The sequence below is a fragment of the Peromyscus eremicus genome, chromosome 13, assembly GCF_949786415.1.
Source record: "Peromyscus eremicus chromosome 13, PerEre_H2_v1, whole genome shotgun sequence".
NCBI classification, from domain to species: domain Eukaryota; kingdom Metazoa; phylum Chordata; class Mammalia; order Rodentia; family Cricetidae; genus Peromyscus; species Peromyscus eremicus.
Genome location: NC_081429.1, coordinates 37,379,558 through 37,397,259, shown reverse-complemented (window position 1 = coordinate 37,397,259; position 17,702 = coordinate 37,379,558). Strand labels below are relative to the sequence as shown.

The following is a 17,702-nucleotide window of genomic DNA, read 5'->3' as shown; positions in this document are numbered from 1 at the left end:
AACACACTCATCCCCCTCCGTGACGCTGGTCACGAGGTCAGGGGGATCCTCACGCACTAGGCCCGGTTTCCCAAACACCCTTTGTCCACCCATGACATCTACAGGGAAGATATTCTTCGCTCCATCACAAGGCCGCCTGGTGGCTGGGTGCTTCAGCAGCACCTGACCGATGTCCTCAGCAGGCATTGCAACATCCCCCAAGATGGGAAAACAGTTTCATGAGCTCAGATCACAGGACGAAGAGTTACTAGACAGCCTGCTGGAATGTGGTGTTCCAAGGAGAAAGTCTGGGCCATGAGGGCTGATGTAGATGCAAGCTGCCCTTCTTTGTTCTAATGGAGTTAGGCTACAGATGTGACGGTGATAATCACCCAGATCCCAAGTCAAAGATGGATGTGCTCAAGAGAAATGCTGGCATTCTTTCTCATGGAAGTATAAAGGCAGTCTTCGGGGGGCTATCAGTACCTCCTCAGAAAGTAGGTGTGGGCCCTAGAGACAGTAGTCACTAATGTCTCCTGATTCTGTCACCTCCCTCCCCGAACCAGACAGTATCTGCCCACAGCCATACTGTACACACACACACACACACACACAAACACACACACACACACACACACACACACACGCACGCACGCACGCACACACGCACACGCACGCACACGCACTCATGCGTGCGTGCGCACACACAGCACAGCACATTAGCACGATGGTTAGTCTCTCCTTTGAGAGAGAGATATTATTACTCTCTGGCTATTTTCAGAGGTTTAACAGACAGTGAGAGATGTGTGAAAGGCAGCGTGACGATGTGTCAAAAACTCCTTGCGAAGCAGGCCACAGTTAGCAAGGATCTTGAGGAACTCGTGGCGAAAATTTTGGCCAACGAAGGCATAGATGACGGGGTTAAGGCAGCTGTGAGAAAGGGCCAGGATCTCGGTGACAGACAGGGCCTGGTCAATGTCACTGCGGCGCTCGCACGTGTCCTCAATCCAGCCGGTGCCTAAGAGAGTGTCTGAGAGCAGGACCAGGTTGTAGGGCAGCCAGCAGAGCAGGAAGACAAACACAACAAGGAAGATGACCCACATCGCCCGATGCTTCCGCCCCGTGCGGGCCTTAAAGAGCATGCGCAGTGTGAACCCGTAGCAGAACACCATGACCAGCAGTGGCAGGAGGAAGCCGAACGTGTGGGACAGGCCACGCAACATTACCCGAAAATTTGTAGTGGCTTCACCCAGGACCTCGTAGCAGATTGTTGCAGAACTGTAGGGTGTATATGCCTGGCGGAAAATGGCAAAGGGCAGGGACAGAATCAAAGATAGACCCCAGATGCCCAGACATAGGAACTTAACCAAGTGGCGCCTTCGGGTCAGTGCGCGTGTCGCATGGACGATGGCCAGGTATCGGTCCACACTGATGCAGGCCAGTAGCAGGATACCACTGAAGAAGTTGACTTCCTTCACGAGTGAGACCATCTTGCACAGAGGAGTGCCAAAAATCCAGCCTTTCCATTTGGAGACAGCCCAGAAGGGCAGGGTCAACGAGAAGAGAAGGTCGGCCATGGCGAGGTTCAGCACGTAGACGTCGGTAACAGAGCAGCTCCTTCGCCTGTACCCGATGACTAGCATCACCAGCAAGTTTCCCAGCAAGCTCAACAGGGACACCAGCGCATAAAAGACAACTAGAGCCTGCCTGTTGGTTATTGGAACCCTCTTACAAGGGCTGAAATAATCTCCAGTGGGTGGCGTCCCGCTGATATTTCCAAATTTTTTCTCAAAGTCATCCCACGTCATATTGTCAGGAGTAGTCCAGAAGAAATATTCAGCTTTGGCCATGGTTTGATCTAGGTGAAAGGTTAGGAGAGAAATATGATTTAGTAACCAAATTCAAGTGTTTTGGATGTTATGGGATAGTACTATCAGCTTCTCTGTTGCTTTGACAACCAGAGTTCACCCCCTTGGTCTTCAACTTGAACGTCTGTGGAAGTTGGATTCTTAATACTGTCAAAGTTCTTGGAGAATCAGTCTGAGTATGGGATAAAATGAAACTCATAGAAGATGCTCTTGCCTTCAGTTGGCTTTACAATTCTCAACCCTATCTCCAGCTACCTTGTCTCCTTTTAATTATCTTTGTCCTCAGCCATGCCCCTGCATTCAGATGCAGCCACCGGGTTGCTCTTACATACTCAGGAAAGAGCCAGCACGCAGCCAAACAGAAGGAGGCAAGGTGTATCTGGTTCTCCCTCCCTACATCGTTCTGTATACGTGCCCCCTCGTTATTATTTGCCCTTTTGAAAAAGGACATTATTTTTCATTGTATTTACTTATGTGTGTGTGCATGCATGCTTGTCTGTATGGTCTGTATGGCGAGGCCAGAAGAAGGCATCAGATCCCTTGGGACTGGAGCTACAGGGAGTTGTGACCTGCCCAAAGTGTGTGCTGGGAACCAAACCCTCAAGAGCAATCCGTGCTCTTAGCTACTGAACCATCATCTCTCCAGCCCCCTGAAATCTACCTGGAAAAAGAAGTGAGAGGGACAGCTTACATTAACCTGTCCGGTGTGCCTTGACTTATGATGAGTTCATGTCCAGTTTTCATAGTTGTAAACATCACATCAAAAACACACGTAGGGGGCGCCAGTGAGGTTATTCCGTGGACAAAAGTGCCTGCTGCCAAGCCTAACAGCTTGAATTTGAGCCCCAGAAACCACAAGGTAAAAGGAAAGAGCCATCTCCTGCAGGCTATCCTCTGGCCTCCACACCCAAGCATGCACGCATGCACGTTAAATATGGAAAAGAAAACTTTTAAATACACATAAGGGTTGGTGAGATAGCTCAACAGGTAAAACAGCTGGTCATGCAAGCCTGACAACTTGAGTTTGCTCCCAGAGCCTTTGACGGGCAGAGGGAACCAACTCCCTAAAATCATCCCCCGATGAATATATATAGTACACAAATAAGCCTCTACCAAACTGAGGGTTCTCCAATCTGGAAGCATTTAGAAGTTAACCAGGTTAGAAATGAGCGAGCGGACTGTTACCGAATGTCCACTCTCTCCATGGTGACCTTGACTAGGGTCTTTAATCCCTACAGGTTTTCATTTAGCATCTACAAATTTAGGGAAGACAAAGAAGCTCTCACTGGCTCCCAGGCCTTGGATTCTACGGCAGGTGCATTCCCAACCCCACACCTAGGGGTGCTCTCTCCCTGCCAATGTTTGCATCTTCCCAGAAGACGAAAGCTTGTCGGGGAGCAATCACACAGAATTGGGGAACTGTTCATCTCCACCACATAACAGGAGCGGAATAAGAGCAAAGGATGAAGGGTCTGTGCCACAACCACTTAGGAAGTCAGAGTTGAGAACTTACTCGCAGTGAGAAGACAGGAAACAGTTTAGGAGCCAGGTGGGGGTGGCGCACACCTTTGATCCCAGCACTCAGGAGGCAGAGGTAAGCAGATCCTTGAGTTCAAAGTCAGCCTGGTCTAAAAAGTGAGTTCCAGGACAACCAAGGCCACATGGAGAAACCCTGTCTCAAAAAGAAAGAAAGAAAGAAAGAAGAAAGAAAGAAAGAAAGAAAGAAAGAAGGAAGGAAGGAAGGAAGGAAGGAAGGAAGGAAGGAAGGAAGGAAGGAAGGAAGGAAGGAAAAGGAAACAGTTTATCAGAAATTCCTGCGTTCCACAGAAACTAGTGTATTATTCTAAAATAAAATCAAACCAAGCCTTCCTACCCCAACAAGTGTGCTGATCCACAAAGATGGCTTCCTCCCTGAGGCCCCAGCTGCGTATGTTCTGTGTGCAGGAGCCTGCGGCTCAGAGACCAGAATGCCCAAACAGTTGAGGGAACTAGATGAGTACAGAAAAAGGAGAGAAACCACACCAGACCATACCTCCCCTCAGAGCCGAGCCCCACCCATGTCTGCATTTGGGTGCAGAGTAAGTCATGGGACCCAACAGCAGCAGAGATTCTGTGGGTTCAGCAGGGATAGCAGGGTGAAGCTGGAGTTAGGAGTGGGCTCTCCAAATTCTTCCTGCCACAGAGGATCGCTTTCATCCTCTGCAGGTTCTTGGGTTTACTTTCGTGTGCTATCCCCAAATTCCCTAATAGAACCTTGAGAATCTTCCAGCTTCCCTAAGGAGAATGAGGGAAGAGGGTTGACTTTCCACAACAGAAATTTCAAAAGTCCGTGGTGGGAAAGACTTGCGGGGAGTCTATAAGAAGAACTTAGGGGAAAGCTTAGAGAGAAATTGAGAAGTCTACACTTTAGCTGTGTTTGGACAGCTTATGTGGGTGCTGGAAAAGAACCCAGGACCCAGCACATGCTGGGACAAGTACCCTACCACTGAGCTACATCTGCAGTCCCAATATTTGTTTTCTGGTTTTGTTTTGTTTGAGACAGAGTCTCTCGTAGCCCATGCTAGCCTTGAACTCTATGTAGGTGATGACCATGAACCTTCACCTGTCTCCCAAATGTTGCAATTAAAGGTGTACACCACCATGCCCAACTATAAGCACACCATTTCACTTATAGTATAGGCATCTCTAGGGTCTTCGTGGTACAGATTTTGGAAGAAAAAACTAACCTCCCTTTTACATCACCATTTCCAATTATTGTTTGGTTAGAGTAAGCGATGAGGTTTGGGACATAGCCACTCCTTCCTTGAAGTCTAGCTGGAGACTAGAGACCATTAAGGCAAGGAAAACCAGTGAAGGACCAGCTGAGGGTCGTGTAATTGCTGCTCCCCATTTGATACTGAGGGACAGCTTCTCTGAATAGCGGCCTGAGAGGCCCCTGAGCAGTTCACAGCTGGTTCGCTGGCTTTATTCCTTTAGCTCAGTGTCCTAGTTAGCTTTAACTACCAACTAAGCACAGCCAAGAGTCATCTGAGAAGGGAATCCCAGTTGAGGGATTTCCCAGCTCGGACTGGCTTGTGGGCATCTCTGTGGGAGATTGTCTTGATCGCTAATTGATGTAAGAGAGTCCAGCCCAGTGTGGGAGGCACCATCCCTAAGCCAGTCAGGTGGTCCTGGTCTGTATAAGAAAACTAGGTGGGGAAGGAGAAATGGCTCAATGGTTAAGAACACTGGCTGCTCTTCTAGAAGAGGTTTGGTCCCCAGCACCCACATGGTGTCTCCAAATGGTCTGTAGCTCCAGTCCCAGGGGAACCGATGCCCTCTTCTGGCCTCTGAGGGCACTGCATGCACATGGTGCTCAGATGTGCGTTCAAGCACAACACCCATTTACACAAAATTGCCTGTCTACGTGCCAAGATGAGCTCTTTTTTTTTTCTGAACGTAGTTTACAAAGAATTACACTTAAAATGTAGTGCTTTCATATTCGTTTCCTTTTCTACATTTATGCTTATAATTGACATAACAAATTGGTTGTGCTCTATTACCTTCTGTACATTTCATGCTGTGATTCTTCTTTTCCAAATCAAAATGAAACCTTGGGGTTCCACAAATTCAGAAACACAAATTAAAATGAAAGCTAGCTGAGCAGGACTCTGTGAGTGTGCCAGCAAGCAGCGCCCCTCTGTAGTTTTAGCTTCCAAGTCCTGCCTGAGATCCTGCCCTGCCTTCCCTCAGTGTTGGACTGTGAGCTGGAAGGAGAAACACAGCCTTTTCCTCCCCTAAGGTGCTTTCAGCCACGATCACAGCAGCAGAGATGAAACCAGAACCCTTTTAAAGCTCCTTCTATTCCTACACCAACTCCGCTGTGCCGTGATGATGTGCTTACATGGGAGGCTCCTGCTCTGCGCCACGAGCAGCTGGAGAACTAAGGTTTCCTTTCCAGTTCGTCTTTTGATCTGTCCTCTGCCAGGGAACATACTAAGTGACTGCCAAGGGTTGTAAAAGAAATGGTGTCTCTCGTATGACTCACGGAGCATACGGCACTGCTATAAAAAGGCCTGAGACATTCAACCACACATTCATCTCTAAGGTATGTCTGAGAGCTTCACGTCCATGCAGCTGGGCTGGTCTTCCTGGCTGCCATGGCTCCTGCCAGGGCAGCCCAATCTGTGTCGTCAGTGCCAATTTGTGAAAGTTTAAATCCCGTCCCTCCCATAAATGCCGACTTTTCACACCCCTGGTGTCTACCTTTGTGACACTAGCAAGTGTGGTGGCCTCCAGGATTCTCCTTGTATCTCTACGTAGTGTCAGGAAGGGGGAGGCTGTAGCTCAGCTGGTACAGTGTTTGCCTAACATTTAGGAAGGCCTGGGTTCAATACCCAGCATTGCATAAAACTTGGCATAGGAGGCAGGAAAGATGGCTCGGCAGGTAAGATCACATGCTTCATAAGCCTGAGAACCTGAGTTCAAATCCTCAGAACCCGTGTAAATCCAAGCATGGCCAAGTACACTCTGTCAGAACCCATGTAAACCCAGGCATGGCCAAGTGCACTCCTATAATCCTACAACCAAGGTATGGGCTGCAGAAACAGGAAGATTGCTAGGGCTGGGTAGCCACCAGCTTAGCTCCAGGTTCAGTGAGAGACCCTGTCTCTTTGGAGAGTAAGGGGTAGGAGCATAGAGCAGGACTCAATGTCCTCCAGTGTCTTCCTTTGGCCTCTACACATATCTGTGTGTGTGCACACACAGGTGCATATACTGCACACACATACACTGATCTCACACATAAACTCAAAATCTGGTCATAATGGTACATCCCTATAACCTAAAGTCATCCTCAACTACAGATGGAATTCAAGGGTGCATGATACCCTGTCTCAAAAAAAAGGTTGTAGGAACTATAAGGGGACAATTACCCTGGTGTCACTGACTGTTGAGATCTGATGTCTGGACTAGGAAAGACTTGAAATGGAGAAGGGAAGGGAAGACACATCCCCACCATCATCTAAAGAGAAGGCAGCTCCTGAAGCAGAAAACCCTGACTGGGGGACCCAAGAGGAAACTGGGGGACCTAGACTGCAAAAATATCTCAAGAAAGCGTCCCTCCCTTGGAGACCCCCTGTTCTTGGAGTCCTTTCCTCTGTAATAAGTTTATATTCTCTCTGAAAACAAAACTGTGAGAGCGAGGGGAACCGCTAGGAAAGGAGAAATTTTCACCACAAGGGGGCAGCAGTCAACAGACAGTGAGGCACCTGCAAGGGACTTACTGAAGAGGGGAGGGACCAAGTCCAGTCCTGGCTAAGACTCAGCTTTAAACCAAATCCCATCACTCAGGAGACAGAGGTGAAAGGATCATCTCAAGTCTGAGGGCAGCCTGGGCTACAGAGTGAGTTCCAGGTCAGCCATGGCGACATAGCAAGCCTCGTTTCAAAAGACCAAATAAATAAATAAACAAGTAAATAGGGGATGGAGAGATGGCTCAGCAGTTAAAGACCACTGGCCGCAGGGTTGGGGATTTAGCTCAGTGGTAAAGTGCTTGCCTAGCAAGAGCAAGGCCCCGGGTTCAATCCTCAGCTCCAAAAAAAAAGCTCTGGCTGTTCTTGCAGGAGACCCGGATTCAGTTTCCAGCACCCACACTGAGCAGATTATAACAGTTTGTAAATTCACTTTCAGGAGATCTGGCTCCTAAGGGCATCTCACGCCGACGGGGCACAGGCAAAGTCTCTATGTACGCAACGTAATGAAACTTAAACTAAATAAGATCTAGTTGCAAGTTCTCTGAATATAGTTCCCACCTGCTTTCCCTACGACCTCTGTTGTGCCAGTTCACTATTCTTGTGGGTTTTAATGAATCACAGAGAGACTGTGGAAGGGCAGGATCTGCCCCCAGCACAGCAGCAAAGGGAAAACAACCCTCTGAATGAGTGTGGTGGAGGCGGCAGCCTTTTCAGGAAGAAGGAGGGGGAGGATGAAGGTCAGAAGCATCTCTCAGCTCCAGGTCGGGTAAAGCTTTTCACTGGAGGAGGGGGATGGCACAGAGATACAGTGGAAAATCAAGCCTTTCCGCTTGAAAGGGCAAGCCAGCCCACCCATGCATGCATCCTCTGCACTCCATTTCCCACTCACAAGTGCTCCTGGGTATACCAAGCACAGTGCTCCCAACAGGGAAGTACTCTCTATTCTAAGAGAACACACAGTGCCACAAAGATGACTGTGACAGATGCAGCCTGGATGCCAAGCAACTGGCAGCATGCAGGAGTCTCTGTGACATCCACCACTCTGTCTTAAACTCAGTGACTTCTCTGCTAGACGGATTGCCGCACAGTAGGACTCTGGCTCGGCTTTCGTGCGTGCACGCATGCATTTAACACATAAACATCTGTCCGCATCCTTCCAGAAGAACCCACTTCGATCTGGGGGGTCAAAGTGGAAGAGTGTTTCTCGCCTCTCCCTGTGACATCCCCGTGGACACAGCAACAAGGGTAGAGGGCAAGTATGTGACCTGAGCTGAGCCAATCAGAGCAAAGGCCAGGGTGTTTGCTCAATGCAAAGTCTGTCATGTTATCTTGTGGTAACAGATGGACATTTCCTTACCACAAATGACAACATTGTCCAAGGACCCAAACAAACACACACAGAGGAAAGAAGATCTCAGAGGAAAAAAAAAAAAAAAAATAGAGCCAGGGTTCTGCACAAACCTCACCCAGGCCATCTTCTTTCTGTCCTTGGCTGTTACATGAGCCCATAAATCCTTTATGCAGTCCAGACCAGTTCAGGAGCTGGAGAGAGCTCAGTTGGTTTAAAAAAAAAAAAAAAAAAAAAAAAGCTTCCATTACAAGTACAAGGATCTGCCCGGCAGTGGTGGCGTACGCCTTTAATCCCAGCACTCAAGAGGCAGAGCCAGGCAGATCTCTGTGAGTTCGAGGCCATCCTGGTCTACAGAGCGAGATCCAGGACAGGCACCAAAACTACACGGAGAAACCCTGTCTCGAAAAACCGAACAAACAACAACAACAAAGCAAGACAAGGTCTTAATTAATAAATATAAATAATAAAAATAAAAACCAACCAAACCAAAAAGAAAGCATTCTTCCCTTGCTGCTCAGAGTTCTTTTTCACTTTCTCTTAGTGAGTCAATGTTTATTCTGTAAACAACAATAAAAATTCTTTTTTTTTTTTTATATCTTTTTTTTTTTTTTTTGAGACAGGGTTTCTCTGTGTAGCTTTGCGCCTTTCCTGGAACTCACTTGGTAGCCCAGGCTGGCCTCGAACTCACAGAGATCCGCCTGGCTCTGCCTCCCGAGTGCTGGGATTAAAGGCGTGCGCCACCACCGCCCGGCCAATAAAAATTCTTAAACTTTAAAAAAATGCAATATGCAAATATATATTCATTCATTTATTCTTGTAATACTAGGAATCAAATCCTCTGGGCCCTCGCACATTCTAAGCAAGCACTCTGCCACTGAGCTATATCCCTAGCTTTAAATCTGTTTTAATTGGTACATAAAAATTATGCATACCTCTGGGTGCTGTGAGATGTTTGCATTCATGTACATATTATGGAATGTTTAATTCAGGGTAAGTGCATGTACCTGCTCAAAAGTCATTTTTCTGTGGTGAAAACATTCAAAATTCTTCCAGTCTTTCTTGAAACATAGACCACAAGATCATTGTCCATAGTCACCCTACTGAGCAACAGATCACCAAGTTTATTTCTTCTAAAACTTAGTAGCCACTGGCCACCCCATCCTCCTCCTCCTCTCTTCCCTCCCAGTCCCCCAGACTCTTAGTTTTCATTATATCATTATTGGTTTGTTTGTTTGTTTTCTCTAGAAGCCAGATTAATGAGGTCATGAAGGATTTGTCTTTTGGTACCTGACTTAACTTAATTAATACAATGCTCTCCTGTTCCATCCAGGTCATCCCAAAGGACAGGATTCCATGGTGTACACATACTATATTTTCTTATCCACTCCTCAGTTGGTGGATTAATGAGGTCATGAAGGATTTGTCTTTTGGTACCTGACTTAACTTAATTAATACAATGCTCTCCTGTTCCATCCAGGTCATCCCAAAGGACAGGATTCCATGGTGTACACATACTATATTTTCTTATCCACTCCTCAGTTGGTGGATATCAACTTTCATTTCCTGGATGTTGCGAGTAGAGCAGCAATGACCATGCAAATGTGTAGTGGGTAGCCTTTCCAGCTTTGGTCTGGAAGTTCCAACCCCCACTGAGGCTTCCGTAACTATCACGCCTACAAGGCGGGGCCAAGGGAGGGCCCCGAAGACCCGAGATCCGGATGCGCCGCCCTCGCTTGGTCCCCAGACCCTGGACGCTAGAGGTAGACCGAACTGAGTTCTCCAGAGAACACCGCTGGACTGTGCTACGTCTTTCCCAGACCCTGTAGCCTATCCCTTCATTTGTGAGTTACCCCACAAAATAAACCTCCCTTTTAACTACGTGGAGTGGCCTTAATAATTACACCAATACAAAGGTGGATGTTTCATCAAGAGGCTGGTTTCATCTCCTTTGTACAGACATACCGATGGAAGACCACATGATGGGTTCTGTTTTTAATTTGTCAAGGAACTTCCATGGTGCTTTCTGTAATGACTACACCAATTTGCACCCCCACAACAACATGAAGGAATTCCCTCTCCCACACCCTGACCAATATAATCTTTTATCTTTTTACCAACAGCCAATCTAATAACTGTAGGCTAATGTCTCATTGTGGGGTTTTTGTGGGTTGTTTTGTTTTGAGACACACTCTCACTGTATGGTCCTGACTGACTAGGAACTCTGTAGACCAGAGTGGACTTGAACTCACAGAGATCTGCCAGTCGTTGCTTCCCAAGTGCCAATAATAAGAGTATGGGGGAGGCCGGGTTGTGGTGGCGCACGCCTTTAATCCCAGCACTCGGGAGGCAGAGGCAGGCAGATCTCTGTGAGTTCGAGGCCAGCCTGGGCTACCAAGTGAGTCCCAGGAAAGGCACAAAGCTACACAGACAAACCCTGTCTCTAAAAACCAAAAAAAAAAAAAAAAAAAAAAAAAAAAGAGTATGGGGGGCTGGAGAGATGACTCAGCAGTTAAGAGCACTGGCTGCTCTTCCAAAGGTTCTGAGTTCAATTCCCCGCAATCACATGGTGGCTCACAAACATCTGTAATGAGATCTGGCGCCCTCTTCTGGTCTGCAGGCATACATGCAGACAGAACACTGTATACATAATAAATAAATAAATCTGTAAAAAAAAAAAAGAGATTATGACACACTCCCAGCTCAGCTCACTGTGGTTTTAATTTGCATTTCTATTATGACTGGTGGTGTGTCTTCTTCAATCCCTCCCCACTTTACTTTTATTGAGATTTTATTCTTAGTATTTTATTTTATTTTTAATTTTGTGTGTGCACATGAGTGCAGTCAGTGCTCTCAAAGGTCAGCTAAGGGTGTTGGAATCCCTGGAGTTGGAGTTGGAGGTAGTTGTGAGTCACCTAACATGGGTACTGGGAACTGAACCAGGTCCTCTGGAAGAGCAGGGAGTCATCCCTCCAGCCTATCCACCTTACTTTTTAAGACAGAGTGTTGCAAGATATTTGATTACACTGTGCAAAGACATGTCACTGTGATTGGCTTAATAAAAAGCTAAATGGTCAATAGCTAGGCAGGAGGTATAGAAGGGACTTCTGGATAGAGAGAGTTCTGGGAGGAAGAAAGGCAGAGTCTCCAGAGGGATGCCGAGGATGCAGGACATGCAGGAGAAGAGGTAAAAGCCACAAGTGACATGGCAGCACATAGGTTAATAGAAATGGGTTCATTTAAGTTATAAGAACTACTTAGAAACAAGCCTAAGCTAAAGCCAAGCTTTCATGATTAATAAAAAGTCTCCGGGTTGCCGGGCGGTGGTGGCGCACGCCTTTAATCCCAGCACTCGGGAGGCAGAGCCAGGCAGATCTCTGTGAGTTCGAGGCCAGCCTGGGCTACCAAGTGAGTTCCAGGAAAGGCACAAAGCTACACAGAGAAACCCTGTCTTGAAAAAAAAAAAAAAAAAAAAAGTCTCCGGGTCATTTTTTTACGAACTGGTGTCCTAAAGGAAAGTCCCACTATGACAGGGTCCTTCACTGAACCTGGAGCTCACTGATTCAACTAGACTAGTTAGCCACACAATCCCCAGGAATTCTGTCTCTGCCTCCCGAGAACCGAGGGTACGGATGTGCACTGCCACACCCAGCTTCTACACAGGTCCTGGGGGCCAAGCTCAGGTCATCATGTCAGTACAGCAAACACTTTACAGAGGGGGCTATCTCCTCAGCTGCTTGGTGTACACAGTTACTAATAATGACTTTCTGGTTTGATTTTGTTTTTAAGACTGCGTCGCTGGCCTCATAGTTACAATTCTCCTGCTTTATCCTCCCAGTACTGGAATCGCAGGTATCAACACGCCTGGCTGAATGTCCAGGATGTTTGTGAATTGGTTTTGTAATCTGTTGTTGTTGTTGTTCTAATACTTTGGGTGGAGTCTTTGGGATTTTCTATATAAGATCAGTGTCATCTGCACAGGCTGACAATTGCATGTCTTCCTTTCTGACTTGGATGCTCAATTTCTCTGTCTCTGTCATTCTCTATCTCTCTCTCTTCTTTCTTCCTTTGACCCGATTGCTCTTGTTAGAACCAAGGGGAAAAAAAATATTAAGCATTGGGCTGGAGAAATGGCCCAGTAGTTGAGAGCACGTGATCTTCTTGTAGAGGATCCAGGTTTGGTCCCCGGCACACACATGGTGGTTTACAGCCACCAGTAACTCCAGGCTCAGGGGACCTGATGCCCTCTTCTGACCTCCGACAGTACCAGACGTGCACATGGTGCACAGACATGCATACAGGCAGAATACCCATACAAAGAAAATAAATAAATCTAAAACTTTTTTACTATATTTTAAATAACTTTACAGCATAGAATCTGGCAAATACTTGCCTTCAGCCACGAGAGCCTCAGGCTAATTTCAGTATGGCTGGTATGTGGATTCCATGTCCCCCAAATGTAAGGTGACAAGATCTCTTCAAAACCACAATTTAATGATGAGAAACACACCAGACAAAGTCCAGGTTGGGGAACTTTTCATAAGAACATTGACTGGCCTCTTTCTGAAGACAGTCAGGTCATGAAAAAAAAAAAAAAAAAAAACAGAAAAGGCCTGAGTGATATTGTCACAGAGTCCAAGAACCAAAAGAGACCCGACAACCACACTGATTGATACCCTAGTCAGATTTTGAATCAGAGAGAGACGATCATGGAAACAGTGGGTAAATCTAAATCAAACCTAAAGTTTAGGTAATTGGGGATTTTGAGTAAGAATATTGTGCTGAGTAAGTTTTATGTTAACTTCCCAGAGGCTACAGTCATCTGAGAATACCTGTTGTGGGTGGTGATATCCCTGGGCTGGAGGTCCTCGGTTCTATAAGAAAGCAGGCTGAGCAAACCATGAGGAGCAAGCCAGTAAGCAGCACCCCTTCATGGCTTCTGCATCGGTTCCTGCCTCCAGGTCCCTGTCTGAGTTCCTGTCCTGACTTCTTTCCTCCAGTGATGGACAGTGCTGTGGAAACATAAGCTAAGCAAACCCTTTCCTCCCCAAGTTGCTTTTGGCCATGGTGCTTCAGCACAGCAATGAAAACCCTAAACAAAAACTTTGTTGATTTATTCTGTGTTTTCCAGACCAGGGTCTCTCTGTGTAGCTCTGGCTGTCCTGGATCTCACTCTGTAGCCCAGGCTGGCCTCAAACTTACAGTGCTCTGCCTGCCTCTGCCTCCCAAGTGCTGGGATTAAAGGCGTGTGCCGCCGCCGCCGCCGCCGCCGCCGCCGCCGCCGCCGCCGCCGCCACCACCACCACCACCACCAGCAGCAGCAGCAGCACCACTACCCGGCACAATTTTTTTCTTTTAAAGACAGAGTAGCTCTGTGGCCCAGGCTAGTTTCTATCAGGGACTATGGGGGTCCAGACCCTCGAGAGTCCCCTCCCAAGGTCCGGGAAGAATCTACAACCAGCTGATAATTAATCTTTGATGAGAAGAAATGAATTTTTATACACGAAACTCCTTAGTCCATATACTTTATTATTCTGTGATAGTTCTCTCTCTACACAGCTTGTATTCTGCTCTCATGTCTAGCTCCTTTCTTGCCTGATTTCTCTATATTTATCTACTGTCCCCTCTAGGTTCTATCTTAATTCCTTCATCTAGTTCTGTCCCTTCTAGGTTCCTAGGTTCTCATCTATCTAGTTCTTTCCCCTATCAGCTCCTCTCCCATCTCCTTCTCTCTCATCTGTTTCTTCCTCATCTTGTTCTTCCCCATCTGGCTCTTCCTCATCTTCTATCTCGTTCCTCTAGTACTGTCTTCTAGCCCTTCAATCTAGTTCTTCCCCATCTCAGTTTGTTCCTCTCAAGTTCTTACCCATCTAGTTCTTCCATTCTCTTTTCTCTTCTCTGTCCCTCCATGCCCTGGAAGTCCTGGTATATGAAGCCAGGCTTCCAGGGTCAAACGGAGGGGTGATAAGAATCACATTGAGAGGCAATAACTGTTAATTATCATTTGCAACCCCAAAGGGAAGTGACCAATGGGGAAATGAATTAACTAAAGGCTGAATTCAGGTAATATCTAAGAAAAGGGCTCTTATGTGCTCAACTATAATCTTAAACGTGATTGGTAGAAAATGTTAAGAATCTATAAGTTGCTAGGTCAATGGGAGAAAATAAAACTGTCTTCTTTTTTCCTGTGGCTCCTATCTGTCCAAGCTATCTGCCATTTTTCTGCAGGGTGGGGGAAATTGTGCTCAGTCGCTAGGCAAACAGTATACAGCTAGATGCCTCTGGTGATAGTTAAAGGGAGATCTGGAACTGGAGGTAAGGTTCGGGAAAGGAGGAAGTAAGGCTTAATTGGCACATCCGCCAGGCCTTCTCAAACAGGTAGCCTGGATGGTTAAGTCTGTTCTTAGAGAATACAGAGGTATCTCTGATAAAGTACTCTCCTCCATCTGGGGATGGACCTGGCCGGATGCTGCCAATGATGATAATTACAGCTCCCTTGAACTGGGGTTCTGGCTGAGCATAGCTGTCAGCGCAGAAGGTTATCCAAATATTCCTAGAAGTGGTTAGATAAGGAGTTAGAGGTCTATAAAGTTAGTAAGGCTGTAAGAAAGGAGGGTCTGAGCTAAATTGTGTAAAGGTATTACTTAACGTCCACCTGACCTAGGCGGTGTCTCCTTGTGGAATTTGTCTTAAATCAGGAGACTTGCATGTGGACTGTTACTACTGCTAGTCCTTGAAAGTGGCCAAGGGAGATATCTGATTCCAGAGAAAGCCTTTCCTGAGGCAGTTCTCCAAATACCTGGAATGTATATGTCCAGAGAGTGATCAGTCCACACTGTTAGCCCTTCTTAGGGAAAAGTCAATTGGGAAAACTATGAAGGCACGCATGATTTTCATAACAGAATACAGCTGGTATATAACAAGCCAAGTAACACCAAAAACTCCTTGGGATTTGGCTTCCTCTGGAGGAAATCCCTGATCCCTCCAGGTAGTGACTTTGCCATAACCAGCTGAGTTGTTATGATATATCCCTGCGGCCTGCAGCAAGTTTCAAACATGTGGCACTCCTCTTTCCTAGCCTTCCAAGTGCTAGTGTTACAGGTGTGAGCAACCCGCCTGGATTAAATAGTTGTTCCTATTTTGAGCTTATTTTTCTAATCAAGAATGGGTTTTGAGTTTTGCCCATTATGTAGATAATTATATGACTGTTTCCCTCAAAATAGATTAGTAAATGAATTGTGTTGGTAGTTTCCTAATGCTGAAAGATGCTTGGACTTTTAGAATAAATACCATTTCCTAAATTAAAAAAAAAAATGGAATAAAAGCTGAAGCCCTTAAATGGTGTTGTCTTTGTTAGGATTTCTGTTGCTGTGATGAAACACCATGACCCAAAGCAACTTGGAGAGGAAAGGGTCTATTTCCATTTACAGTTCCACATCACAGCCCATCACTGAGGCTAAATCAGGGCAGGAACTCAAACAGGGCAGGAACCTGAAGGCAGGAATCAGTGCAGAGGCAACGGAGGAGTGATGCTTATTGGCTTGTTCCCCAAGGCTTGCTAAGCCTGCTGTCTTAGAGAACCCCCAGGACCACCAGTCCAGGGGTGGCATCACCTACATTGGGCAGGGCCCTCCCACATTGATCATAATTATGAAAATGCACCACACACTTGTCCACAGGCCAATCCGGTACCGATGTTTTCTCAGTTCAAGTCTCCCTGCTCAGATGTCTAGCTGTATCAAGTTGACATAAAACTAGCCATACAAGCCGGGCGGTGGTGGCACACACCTTTAATCCCAGTACTTGGGAGGCAGAGCCAGGAGGATCCCTGTGAGTTCAAGACCAGCCTGGTCTACAGAGTGAGACCTAGGACAGGCACCAAAACTACGCAGAGAAACTCTGCCTCGAAAAACCAAAAATAAAAATAAAAAACTAGCCACACAAATGGCCTTCAAGGCTTTGCCCCATCCCCCTCGATCTCTGTCCCTGCTTCACCTTGTACCTCTTCTGTAGCTGTTTGCTCAGACTGCCTTGACCGAGTGACTTAAACACTAGAAACCTAATGTATCCTGGTTCCTGAATCTGGACATCCAAAATAGAGATGTCAGCAAGATTTTTTTCCCCTTGAGGGCAGTGATAGGTATTCTAACCTATTCCATACATTGCCCCAGGCCCTGTAGTTTGCTGGGAAAAGGTGGAGTTCCTTGGCCTGTGGCATAATTCAGTCTCTGTCCTCATGTCCCCATGGACCCTCCACAGTCTTGCTGTTCGTGGGTTCCTAGGTACATAACCCGTTTTGATAAGGACTCCAGTTTTAGAAGAGTGGGGCTCCTTTAATATCCTCAGCTGAACTAACCACATCCTCAACACCCTAATTCCAAATGAGGTCACATTCTGATGTCCCAAGGTTAGGTCTTGGACAAAGGACTTGGTAAGGCAGCAACACAATTTTGCATCTAGGAGCCATCGGCCGTAGCCTCTGGCTTTGGCCCTGGGGTACCGCTTCCGGTTTAGCCATTGACTTACTATTTCCTCTGTCCAGAAAGCCCTGCCTGCCTCGACCAGGATGTAAGGCCCTGACTTGCCCCAAACTTGCAGCCTGGGACTTGACCAGCGCCTGCCCACCTGTTGATAGCTCTCCAGGCCTTCCAGATGTCCTTTCCCACTGACCACTCAGGACCCACTCCACACCTGGCTCATTCATCACGTAGCTGATTGCTGATTTCCACCCGCTTGAGACTGTGAGCGGCAGGGAGAAAGACCTGGATCCTTTGGTGTTTCGACCACCCTGTCTCACGCACTCTGGAGACAGCTTGGCAAGGGGATGGTGAAATAAGTGTTACAGAATTAAAGTCCACAGAAAGATGGATTCTAAAGACTAGGAGAGCCCACCTGGTGTGTAACCAGTAACCCCAGCAACTGAGGAGTGGAGGACGGAGGATCAAGAACTCAAGGTTATCCTGGGCTACTTCAGACCGTCTCAAAAAACAAACAAAAAAGACAGGGAGACCCGGCATTGGGTTTGTTTTTTGTTTGGTTTGGTTTGGTTTGGGGTTTTTTGTTTGTTTGTTTGTTTTTTGGTTTTTCGAGACAGGGTTTCTCTGTGTAGCTTTGTGCCTTTCCTGGAACTCACTTGGTAGCCCAGGCTGGCCTCAAACTCACAGAGATCCACCTGGCTCTGCCTCCCGAGTGCTGGGATTAAAGGCGTGCGCCACTACCACCCGGCTACCGTCATTGATTTTCCTCCATGTTTTTCTTGACCCTAGGCTCTGG

At 46.9% G+C, this 17,702-nt stretch overlaps 1 protein-coding gene across 1 annotated transcript; it reads right to left on the bottom strand.

Annotated features, from left to right (window-relative positions):
- Nucleotides 1-764: 764 nt before the first annotated feature.
- On the bottom strand, nucleotides 765-1,829 carry LOC131923171 (C-X-C chemokine receptor type 1-like). The gene has a single exon (XM_059278114.1). It carries the CDS (start codon nucleotides 1,827-1,829, stop codon nucleotides 765-767), a length of 1,065 nt encoding a protein of 354 aa, XP_059134097.1.
- Between the last annotated feature and the right edge of the window lie 15,873 nt (nucleotides 1,830-17,702).